General features: G+C 36.0%; 1 protein-coding gene across 4 annotated transcripts in view; it reads left to right on the plus strand.

Annotated features, from left to right (window-relative positions):
• The window catches only part of SBF2 (SET binding factor 2), a 463,379-nt gene that overhangs the window by 239,814 nt on the left and 211,318 nt on the right, over positions 1–12,247 (plus strand). For all 4 annotated transcript variants that reach the window (XM_055317649.1, XM_055317650.1, XM_055317651.1 and 1 more), the window contains 5 exons: positions 3,521–3,653; positions 4,952–5,060; positions 7,499–7,612; positions 10,700–10,777; positions 11,842–11,955. In XM_055317649.1, the coding sequence (XP_055173624.1) occupies positions 3,521–3,653; positions 4,952–5,060; positions 7,499–7,612; positions 10,700–10,777; positions 11,842–11,955 (548 nt within the window). The remainder of the gene's footprint in view (positions 1–3,520; positions 3,654–4,951; positions 5,061–7,498; positions 7,613–10,699; positions 10,778–11,841; positions 11,956–12,247) is intronic.

Genomic DNA, 12,247 nt, shown 5'->3' on the forward strand with positions numbered 1-12,247 from the left:
GTACAACCTGAAATCTGGCATTGTGATGCCCCCAGATATGGTTTTCTTTTTTAAAATTCCCCTGGCTGTTTGGGGTCTTTTCTGATTCCACACAAATCTTAAAATAATTTGTTCTAAGTCTCTGAAGAAAGTCCATGGTATTTTGATAGGGGTTGCATTATACGTGTAAATTGCCCTGGGTAATATTGACATTTTCACAATATTAATTCTGCCAATCCATGAGCATGGAATATTTTTCCATCTCTTTGTGTCTTCCTCAATTTCTTTCAGAAGTGTTCTGTAGTTTTTAGGGTATATTTTGAGAACCATTTGAATGGTAAATGGTTCTCCAACCTTTTATTTTCAGGTTGTAGGTGTCCCTCTGTCTAAAATGAGTCTCTTGTAGACAGCAAATAGATGGGTCCTGCTTTTTTATCCAGTCTGAAACCCTGCGCCTTTTGATGGGGTCATTAAGCCCGTTCACGTTCAGAGTTACTATTGACAGATATGAGTTTAGTGTCATCATGATATCTATTTAGTCCTTGTTTTTGTGGATTGTTCCACTGACTTCTTCTTAAAGGGGAGTTTTAAGAGTCCCCCTTAAAATTTCTTGCAGAGCTGGTTTGGAGGTCACATATTCTTTCAGTTCCTGCCTGTCTTGGAAGCTCTTTATCTCTCCTTCCATTTTGAATGAGAGCCTTGCTGGATAAAGTATTCTTGGTTGCATGTTCTTCTCATTTAGGACCCTGAATATATCCTGCCAGCCCTTTCTGGCCTGCCACGTCTCTGTGGAGAGGTCTGCTGTTACCCTAATATTCCTCCCCATGAAAGTCAGGGACTTCTTGTCTCTTGCTGCTTTAAGGATCTTCTCTTTATCTTTGGAATTTGCAAGCTTCACTATTAGATGTCGAGGTGTTGAACGGTTTTTATTGATTTTAGGGGGGGATCTCTCTATTTCCTGGATCTGAATGCCTGTTTCCCTTCCCAGATTGGGAAAGTTTTCAGCTAGGATTTGTTCAAATACATATTCTGGCCCTCTGGCCCTTTCGACGCCCTCGGGAACCCCAATTAAACGTAGGTTTTTCTTCCTTAGACTGTCATTTATTTGCCTTAATCTGTCTTCATGGTCCCTTAATTGATTGTCTCTTTTTTCCTCAGTTTCCCTCTTTGCCATCAACTTGTCTTCTATGTCACTCACTCGTTCTTCCACCTCGTTAACCCTCGTCGTTAGGACTTCTAGTTTGGATTGCATCTCATTCAGTTGATTTTTAATTTCTGCCTGATTGGATCTAAATTCTGCAGTCATGAAGTCTCGTGAGGCCTTAATGCTTTTTTCTAGAGCCACCAGTAGCTGTAGAATAGTGCTTCTGAATTGGCTTTCTGACATTGAAGTGTAATCCAGATTTTGTAACTCTGTGGGAGAGAGGGCTGTTTCTGATTCTTTCTTTTGAGGTGAGGTTTTCCTTCTAGTCATTTTGCTCAGTGCAGAGTGGCCAAAAACAAGTTGTATTGGAACACGGGGGAGTATCACTGGTCCGTCTCCAGCTGGTCTTCTGGGGGAGGGGCCTGCTGTGCTGATTTTCAGGTGTTAGCACTTGGGGGAGCTGCTCTGCCCCTGCCTGCTGCCGGGCTCAGCGGGGGTTGTTTACCCCGTGGGGCCCCAGGAGGAACAGCAGCAGTTGCTATGGCAACTCTGGAAGCCTGGATTCAGCCTCCGCAGGAACTACGGGGCTCGGGCTCTCGGTTCTCTGTCCGCAGGGCCTGGAGGCTCCGGGGCGGGGCCGCTGATCTGCTCAGCTCGGGGCAGGAGCGTCCTTGCTGTCCTGGGCCCTCCCGGCCTCTGCCTGTCCTGGGGGAGGCCGGATCCTGGGCTGTGTCCTGGCGCCCTGTGCTCCGGGGCCTGCGCTGGTGGATTCGCGCTCCCGCCCCGCAGCTCCCTCCCTGGAGCCGCTCCCGAGCCCCTCTGAGCTGCTCCGGTCGGTCCCGCCGTGCGAGCTGCAGCCCTTAGGGAGCTCGGAGCACTCTCCTGCGCTCGCAGGTGTCTGTTAGTGTCCCAGGGAGCCTGAGGGCATCCCTGCTCTCCTGGGTCCTGCTCTAACTCCCTGCGAGCCCCTTTCCGCCCGCCCGGGAAGCTTGGTGCAGCTCCTGCTCCTCCGGGACGGGACGGGACGGGCTCTCCTGTCCTGGGGACACTCGCCCCGGCCTCAGCCCGGCTCCTCGCGGGGCCCCTCCCCCTCGGAGGCCTTTTGTTCCTTTATTTCTTTTTCCCCGTTTTCCTACCTTGATAGAAGCGCGGACTCTTCTCACTGTAGCGTTCCAGCTGGTCTCTCTTTACATCTCAGGCCGAATTCCTAAATTTTCAGGATTGTTTGAAGGTTATCTAGGTAATTTGGTGGGGACAGGTGATTTGGGGACCCTGCTCTTCCGCCATCTTTATAGAAGGTATTTTAATAGTCACTCTTGATTTAGTGTGTCCATGTCATTAAGGTTCACTGATATTTTTTAAAAAAAGATGATTCAGTAGTAAAAAGAATAAAATAAGAAACAGTATATTTATTTAACTTTATTAAGTATGAATGCTGTATTTTCTAGCAGTGCCACTAGAAAAATAGAAACAGGATTTATAAACTCAGCACTAGAAAAAGGAATAAAAGAAGGTCCTGAATAGTTATGAATCATTTAGAAAGGGGGGGAAACTCTCTCTCTCTCTCTCTCATTCTCATGAATAAATAAATAAGATATAAAGAAAAAGGGGGGAAAGGTAGAACAAGTAAAAATATTGAATAAGTTATTATATGTATGTATATATAGAAATAATCACCGTAAGTATAAGTCAATTAAATGACTTACTTAAAAGACAAAGGTTGTCAGACTGGATTTTTTTAAAGGTCAACTATGTTTCTAAGAAGTGGAGAAAGGCTGAAGTGAAAAGATGGAACAAGACATATCAGGAAAATTTCAACAACAAAGTTGGCATAGTTATATTAACATCAGACAAATGGACTTTGAGGAAGAAGTTATTTGAACAATGCCAGCATCTAAAACAGGAATTTAAGTATAGTCCTTGGAGATGAGGTTATAAAGAAGGTAATAGTACATTTCCAAACAGCTAATATATTTAATGAGTGTTACATTGATTTGAAGAGTAATGACAAACAAAATGTAAGTTTGAGAAAACAAATACTCATAGGTTATTTGGAATTTATAGCTTAACTAAATAGTTTTCCTTAGAGATTTAAAAAATAATTGGCTTTTTCATTCCATGTCATTTTTTGTCTGTTTGCTGGCAACACTTATAAAATGAAGTGCAGGGGATCCCTGGGTGGCTCAGCGGTTTGGCGCCTGCCTTTGGCCCAGGGCGTAATCCTGGAGTCCCAGGATTGAGTCCTGCGTCGGGCTCCAGGCATGGAGCCTGCTTTTCCCTCCTCCTGTGTCTCTGCCTCTTTCTCTCTCTCTCTCTGTCTATCATAAAATAAATAAATAAATAAATCTTAAAAAAAAATGAAGTGCATTTGGTAAGCATTTGCTCTTGTGTTTTCAGGAATTCAAAATGTCCTCAGCCTCTTTTGTGCAGTTCTCACAGAAAATAAGGTTCTCTTCCATTCTGCAAGTTTCCAGAGACTGAGCGATGCTTGCAGAGCTCTGGAATCTTTAATGTTTCCTCTTAAATATAGGTGAGATTTTTAACTTGGTACTTTAATCTATTCCTAAATTCTGCATTACTTACTGGTGGTTAGTTGAAATGTCCTAGCACAACAGTTTTGAACCTCAAGGGCATGTTTTACAAAGTTATGCTGTACACATGATTTTGATGAAAATCTAACCTAGAATTTGGAAAATTTCCAAGTTCATTACTGATTGTTGATTAACTTAGTGAAAAATAATTTGAATTGTATTGTCAGCAACATTTAATTCTCTTTGAATATAACTGGTGGTAAAAGTCTTAAGTTAGTTTTACCTCATTATTTGATATTAAAGAGTTACTAATTTTTAGGAGTTATAATGGTATTATGATTTATTAAAAACTATTCCTTACCTTTTTTTAGATACCTACTAAAGTATTTATATATAAATGATATGATGTCTGGGATTTGCTTCAAATAATACAGTAGGGAAGAAGACAAAAATGGGTAGAAACATATATGAGACCTTGCATTGGTAATTGTCAAATCTGCCTTGGATGCATGAGGCTTCATTTTCCTTTTTTCCTCTGGACTTTCTGGGTGGAGGGGGCATGTTAAAATTTTCCATAGTAAAAAGTAGAAAGACAAAACATCTAAACAATGATGCCCTGATAGTGTTATGAATAGAATATTTTATTCTAATATATTGTTTCATCGATTTGATAATAATAACATTTTGGAAACTTAAGTTCATACAAACTAGAAAAAATTTAGATTGTTTCCAGATTTTATTTAAAATTTAAAAATTTTTAATTTTTAAAAATTTTTCTTTTTTTTTTTTTTAAACCTTTGTGCCTTTTGTAACCCCTAGGTAAGAGAGCATTCTAGGCCTTAATTTTGTACTTTGCTATTCTGATTGAATTCAAATATCAAATACAGAAAATAGAATTTGAATGATTGTTTTATTTAGATGAATCATTATCAGTATTGAGGGAGAAGGCCTATTAAGGAGTCGTTGTTACCTGCTGATGTCAGATTTTTATGTAAGGAACAGTGCTTTCAAGCAAGATTAACAAATTTAAAGAGGTTGCTTGCGCCTTAGAGGGATAAGGGATAAGGGAGCTGCTGTGGGTTCCATTTACTTTACATCTTGTTACATCTAATCATCTCTTTCACATAAAGATTTTTTTAAATATTTCTTTTAAAAATTTAATATTAACAACCATGAGAATATTATTGATAATCTCTAAATGCAGGATTCTAAAATTCAGACCACATAAAAATGAAAGAAAATATGTTCATATTATGGGAAAACAAATATATCTCACATATGCTTTTATTATTTCCAGTTATCCTTATATTCCCATTCTCCCGGCTCAGCTACTGGAAGTTTTAAGTTCCCCAACGCCTTTTATTATTGGAGTGCATTCTGTCTTTAAAACTGATATCCATGAACTTGTAAGTACTCATCTTTAAATTGCCAGTTATTTTTTTTTTAATTTTTTTTCTTTATTTATGATAGTCACAGAGAGAGAGAGAGAGAGAGAGAGAGGGGCAGAGACACAGGCAGAGGGAGAAGCAGGCTCCATGCACTGGGAGCCTGACGTGGGATTTGATCCCGGGTCTCCAGGATCGCGTCCTGGGCCAAAGGCAGGCGCCAAACCGCTGCGCCACCCAGGGATCCCTAAATTGCCAGTTATTGAACCCAAAACCTTATCATAGTTCTTTGAGTCCACTAAGGTTTCAACTAATTACTATTTTCAGTTCTGTTGCATTCCCAGTAAGAAAGATTAGCTGGAAGAAAAACATCACAGAAAAATAGAAATATATTAATTACTTATAGCAAATATAGAATATAACATGAATTTATTAATATTTTAAAATGCCCCTCTTTGGCATATTAATTTTATCTTTCTGTATTATCCATCCTATATATGAGAAAGGAAGTTAAAATAGTATTCTGTTTATTCTTGTGTTATGAGTGCTTTAAGGTATTTATATTTTGAAATGAGGTCTGTGTTAATGCTGAATGGCTGATAGCTAAAAAGCAAAAGCTTTTCAAAAGAATGAAGGATTTTAGTGGAATATAAATTATCCTATTCTTAATGCCATATGAATAGAAATACCAAAGGGAAAAAAGGAATACTCTGTATTTAAGTCAGTTCTGGAATAACGTGTTTAGCTCTCTGTACTGAACTTATTTAAGAGGAACTGTCACAAAGTAATGTGCTTCGAGAAGGACTATCAAGACTAGAAACTATATCCTGTGAGACCCTTAAGGAAATTTTCTCAGATAATAACCTGATATTGTTTGATAGCTAAAGATAAGTATTTTTTTGTAGCTCTGAAAGGCTGAAAGAGAATCAGTGGATGTAGTGGGTATAGAAACAAATTTCTTCTCAGTATAAGGGCTTTCAACTATTAGAGCTGCCCAATGATGAAGAATGGGTTACTTTATGTGAGGAATGTACTCTCAACTACTGTAAGTCGAGTGCAAAGAGCAAATTCCATGTTACTTTTCAGGGATTTTAAGAAAAATTCTTTTTTGAAAGATTGGTCTATATGACATCTGTGATCGACAGATTCTTCAAATTTTGTAATCCTCCTTTTGTTTTAGTTTTAAATGCCAGCAAAGACATAAGCTCTGTTGGTACTTACACATGATTATAATTGTAATCAAATCATAGGTGTCATTAAAACTAACGAAAGACAATTCAACATTGTAATTATAAACAGGACCCTCATGCATATATTAATTATTTTTCTTCCTTTATATGTTGATATCTAGTTCCTATTTAACTTTGATATTACCGTGTAAAAATATGTGTAAATCAATAAACATACTTAGTAAAACCTAGTTAGTATTAATAGAAGCATACCTGTCTGGTTAAGAGGTAATTTTTTCCACTAACCACAAACTTTCTAGAGGTAGGACAAGGTAAATGTTTCCAAAAATAAATTTCTTAATTTTTTTAAAAGATATAATTTATTCATGAGGAACACAGAGAGGAGAGAGAGAGGTAGAAACACAGGCAGAGGGAGAAGCAGGCTCCATGCAGGGAGCCGACGTGGGACTCGATCCTGGGTCTCCAGGATCACACCCTGGGCTGAAGGCAGCGCTAAACTGCTGAGCCACCTGGGCTGCCCAAATTTCTTAATTTTTAATGAATAAATTAGCATGAATTTTAAGCCTATTATCAGCATAATAGTTTCAGCAGTCTTGGCTATTTTCTCTATTCCATTTTTGTGTAAGTTATTTTTAAAGACTTTTGTAAAATGCTAAAAATCAGTTTCTTAAACACTCAAACAGTACCATTTTGATGTACACTAGTTTTTTAACTCTTGTAATGAGTACTATATTATTTAGGATATGACTAAACTATACCAAAGCATCCAAAATACAATGGTTCAAACAAAATGGAATTTTATTTAACATGAATGCAGCAGTCCATAGTGGTGTTCCATTATACCAGACCGACTTACTTCATGAACTCATTCATGGTCCAACTTCTTTCCTTCTTGTTTCTCCACCAGAATCCCCTCAGGCATTGTTATCATCTGAATGTTCAAGGTTAGGTTGTTGCCAGTTCATAGACTGAGTTTTTGGAAGGAGAAAGCATAGGAAATCCTTACGTCTTGTCTATTCTGAATACCTGAAAGTGTACACATCACTTCTCACATTGCATTAGCAGAAAATCACATGCCACACCTAATTTCAATGGAAGCTAAGAAATACATGGTAACTGGGAAGTCATGAACCCAACATTCTATTGCTATGGACAGCCAAGAGTCTTCCACACCTGGGTCTTCTCATTTTGAATTAATGAAGAGCAGGTTAATTTGCTTAACAATAAATACATTTTATTAATTATTTATTAATTTTTTATCTCCTTTAGCTAGATGTAATCATAGCAGATTTGGATGGAGGCACTATTAAAATTCCTGAATGCATTCACCTCTCTTCCCTCCCGGAACCACTTCTACATCAGACTCAAGCAGCTCTTTCTTTGGTATGACATTTTTAATAGTAATTTTCTTTTGATTTAAATGTAAACTTAGGTAACTGGAATTAGATATCATTGGCAGTATGCTTACTTTAAAAAGAGTTTTATGTTCTTAAAACATGGATATATTATCACAGAATATTTAGAATAGAATTCTTCACTAGATATTACCTGAAGAATACACTTTAAATTCTGTTTGTTCTATATTCACTCTTTCACTCAGCATAGTTATTTAGTAGTTAACATATACCAAATACTGTGTTAGGTATTGGAAACATACCAACACACCTGTGAAAATAAGACCAGGCTCTGCCTCAAAATCCCTGGTTTCCCTAATATCCCTTATTGGAAGGGATATTGCTCCTTATCCTTCAAGCTCCTTATTGACATCTCATTCCTTTTTAGTAGTTGTGCTACTTGCAAAACAGTGTGATACTGTCTTCCCAATGTTTTCAAGTTACTAAAAAAAAAAGAACCCTGTAACTTACTGATAGATTAAATATCTAGCATTCTTCCTGAAGTAAAGGTTTTTTTAAAAATTTTATTTATTTATTTATTTTTTCGAAGTAAAGTTTTAATACATCTTGTTTCTTGAGTGTTTCTCACTGGCACATTTAATGTTTTTATAGTTATTTTACCTTAGTTGATTTACTTCTTTTTTACATTTTTTTTAAGTAGGCTCCATGTCCAACTTGGGGCTTGAACTCATGATCCTGAGCTCTAGAGTCACATGTCCTACCAACTGGGCCAGCCAGGCACCCCTTACCTCAGTTGATTTTTTAAATCAGAGCATTTTATTTTACTGACAAAATTTTAGGTGCCAATTAATTCATCATCAGAAAATTGAATCTTAGAAATTCTGCATTTCTTTTCAAGCTAGAACTAAAGCCTTCATATTCTTTTCTTTTTTTTGTAAGGAGGGGAAGGGCAAAGGGAGAGGTCAACCTCTATGCCCAGCATGGAGCCCGACATAGGACTCAATCTCACAACCCTGAGATCATGACCTGAGTTGAAATCAGGAGTTGGATGTTTAACTGACTGAGCTACCCAGACACCTTAGTCCTCATATTCTTGAATAATATTCCAATATGAGCTGTTTTAAAAACTTTTCCCCTGATGGGGTGTCTGGCTGGCTCAGTTGGAAGAATACCAACTTTTGATCATGTGTTCAAGCCCTGCATTGGGGTAGAGATTAATAAATAAATCTAAAAAAATTAATTAAAATTTCCCCCTTAAGTAGTAACTTAAATAGGAACTCAGAAGTCTAGGATTATCAGAAAGGATTTTATTTTTAGAATATTTTCAAATTTATATTAGTCCGTATATTGTTAATAGTGGTATCTATAAGATGTGAACATTTAGAGAAGACTGACTTTTCCTAACATAATATAGATACAAGGTGTGGTAGAGTGGAAAGAATATAAGGGCATGACTCAGGAGACCTAAATTCCACTGTACATCTTGCCACTTGGTACTATTGAGCAAATCACATTACATCTCTAGGTCTCTGTTTCCTGGACCTTATCTATAGGATGAATGTTGTATGCATAGGATGACTAAAGGACTGTTTACCAAAGTAAAGTATGGAGATGATTTTGGGTCACATGTGGAAACCTTTTTTATTTTAATAATTATGTATTTGTCATAATAAAAATAGCATTTAAAACCTATGCTTTCATAGGTAATATCACCTAAGAAAATACTAGATATAAATAGGTAAGTTGATTTAAAGACAATTTAAAGAAAAATATTAACTAAATAACAGCATGGGTAGTATATGAATATAGCAGAAGTTGAGAAGGTAGTATTTGAGTGATTAAAAATGTTTACTATTTCTATAAACCATAAATAAGTTTCTAAATATTATATATGATTACTTAATGATGATATTTATAGTTATTTGGGGATTAAGTTAAAAAATTAACAAATTTAAAAATTTTAGTTCTTAAGTCAGTGTCTCCTGGTATAGATTTTGCTGCACACTGATATACCTTAACCTGCAATACCTGTGGCATCAAAATTGATCAGTGAGTTTGGTAAAACTGAGTATACTTGTTTTTGTAGTTGTCAAGCACAATGGTGAATTGTGTAGTACAGTGTGGTACTGTAAATAAGACATAAGAACATAGTGTATTATCAAACTAGAACCAAAAAGAAATCATGTTTGATGAACTGGGTGGGAGCTTTGACACACAATTATAGGAGCTTCATTTGGTTAGTAAATAATTGTGATCAAATGGGAACACAGTACTTGAACTGTATAATAACCATGGATGATTTTCTAGACATGAATTATACTATATTATTATAGTGATGATTAGGTAGTTGGATTACAAATATTGTCAATACCTTACTGTCAGTTTTAAGTATTATTATGTCTTTTCATCTAGTATAAGTATGCTACCAAAACCTGAGTATTTGAAAATGATTTTGCGAAGACAAAAATTTGCTACTTGTGAAGTTTCATCTTTTTCTCATTAAGTCTTGCATACATCTTTACCTACCTGCTCCCCAGCCTGATCTTCTTCAAAGCCTAACTCAAATGTTACCGTTTTTTTTTTTGTTTTTTTTTTTTTTGTTTTTAGCTTTCCCTAGGTTGAATTATACTTGAGGTCTCATATATATTATTATTTATATGGTTATAGTACTTGCATGTTGTTTTGTCCTTTTACCCTTCTAGACTGTGAAGTCCATAAGCTTATTCATTTGATCCTCAGTATTTCAGTTAATTAATTTTTAATTACACTAATAAACATAAAAGCAAATGCTTGTTTAACATTTTCAGCTATATAGACAAATCACTCTGCCCGAGCCTGTTCCCTTCCCACAGGTAACTAATATTTCATAGTTCAGTGTATATTCTTTCAGGACTTTACATTTCTATGTTTATCAGTGTGTGTAGATAGATAGATAGATAGACCTTTTCACAATAGTACACACAGAGCACCTCAGCTAACTGCGTTGTTTCCTGGAGGGAATATATTGTTATTTATGTACTGACACTTTTTCCTCTCAGTACTCCAAGTAAGTTAGTTAAATAATAGGTTTTATTGAAATTCAGATTTTGTACATAACCAAATTTCTTTACTTTAGATTCTACACCCAGATTTGGAAGTAGCAGATCATGCTTTTCCCCCTCCACGAACAGCTTTATCCCACTCAAAAATGCTGGTAAGAAGTTTAGTACTTAAATTTAATGTTTTTAAATAGAGCTGTACTTTTATTTGTATGGTTGTTAAAGAAGCTGAGTGTAGTGACAGTCAGATGTACTGCTTAATAATAAGTGTACCGAATTAGAAATTAGAACTGTCACTGACTGATCTTGTTACCTGCTCCCAGAGGATCCACAGGGCAGCACATTGACTGGGCTACTGTTGCCCCAAGGAGGCAAGAGTAAGTTGGGCTATAGCCTGGAAAACTATGCGAAGTATTAAATGGAAAGGACCAGCAAAGATTAAAAGGGAAGCTTGCAAAAAATGGAAACACATATAAGAGAGTCAAGTTTGATGGGTAGATGAAAATAAGTTCTAACTGGAAGCCATGTAAGTAAGGGTTAGTATATATAATAAAGACCCCTTTAAAATTTTGCTTAGTGCATTCCTTAGACTTGAGCTTTGTGGCCATCAGAAGCCTTATAGAACTGGATACCTTTGATTAGTTATTTAAATATTCTTGAGCATTTCTTCATCCAGGAGTTGACCAAATAAATCTGTAAGTTTCCGTTCAGTTCTAAAACTATGATTTTATTAAAACCTGAATTATCAAAACCAAAGTCATACCTTACTAATATAGGAATAGATTTTTATAAGTTGGATAAACTTTGAAAGAATTTCATAAACTTTTAAATACAGTCTTTTGAGATTTTTTTTTCTTTTATATTTGTGACTATAATTCTTTTGATGGATATAAAAATCAATTGACTTGGGAAAGATGTCCTTCTCTAACTTGGTGAAGAGGGAGACTGGCTTTTTCTGAGAGGAAAATTCGATCTACTAAAGGCAAGCTTTGTTTGGCTCACTTGAAAAAAGCAACTATTTAACAGCCTACTATGTTCAACAATGTTATAGGCTAGATGCCTAACACCCAGGGCTGCCAGGAGTAAGACTTATGTATAGGAAGTGCAGAAAGATTAATTAAATAATCTCTCAGGTTTTCAACTTTTGTCTTTGTGATATTTCATTTGTTTTTTTTAAAGAAATTCAGTTACCTAACTTGTTTTGTCTTATATTTTTTAGGATAAAGAAGTGCGTGCAGTTTTTCTTAGATTATTTGCACAACTCTTCCAAGGGTATAGATCATGCCTACAACTTATAAGAATTCATGCAGAACCAGTAATACATTTTCACAAAGTAAGATGATACAGTACTGTGTTGTATGTGTCCAAAACGTGGCCTCTAATTTAATAAAACAACTTAGCAACTTAGTTGTCTTCTTCTAGCCATGCATTTTGACCTTAGTTTATCAAATGTGTGTTTTTTTTAATGTGGTTATTTTTTAAGTCTCTGCTTTGTATGATTAGATGATAATTTTTAATAACACTATGAAACTGACATGTTTTCTTTAGAGTTCACTTAATTTTAAATTGGTTTTCCTCTTTTTTTTTTTAAAGGATTTATTTAGTTATTTTGGAGAGAAAGAGAG

Source organism: Nyctereutes procyonoides, unplaced genomic scaffold (genome assembly GCF_905146905.1).
Source record: "Nyctereutes procyonoides isolate TBG_1078 unplaced genomic scaffold, NYPRO_anot_genome, whole genome shotgun sequence".
Classification (NCBI taxonomy): domain Eukaryota; kingdom Metazoa; phylum Chordata; class Mammalia; order Carnivora; family Canidae; genus Nyctereutes; species Nyctereutes procyonoides.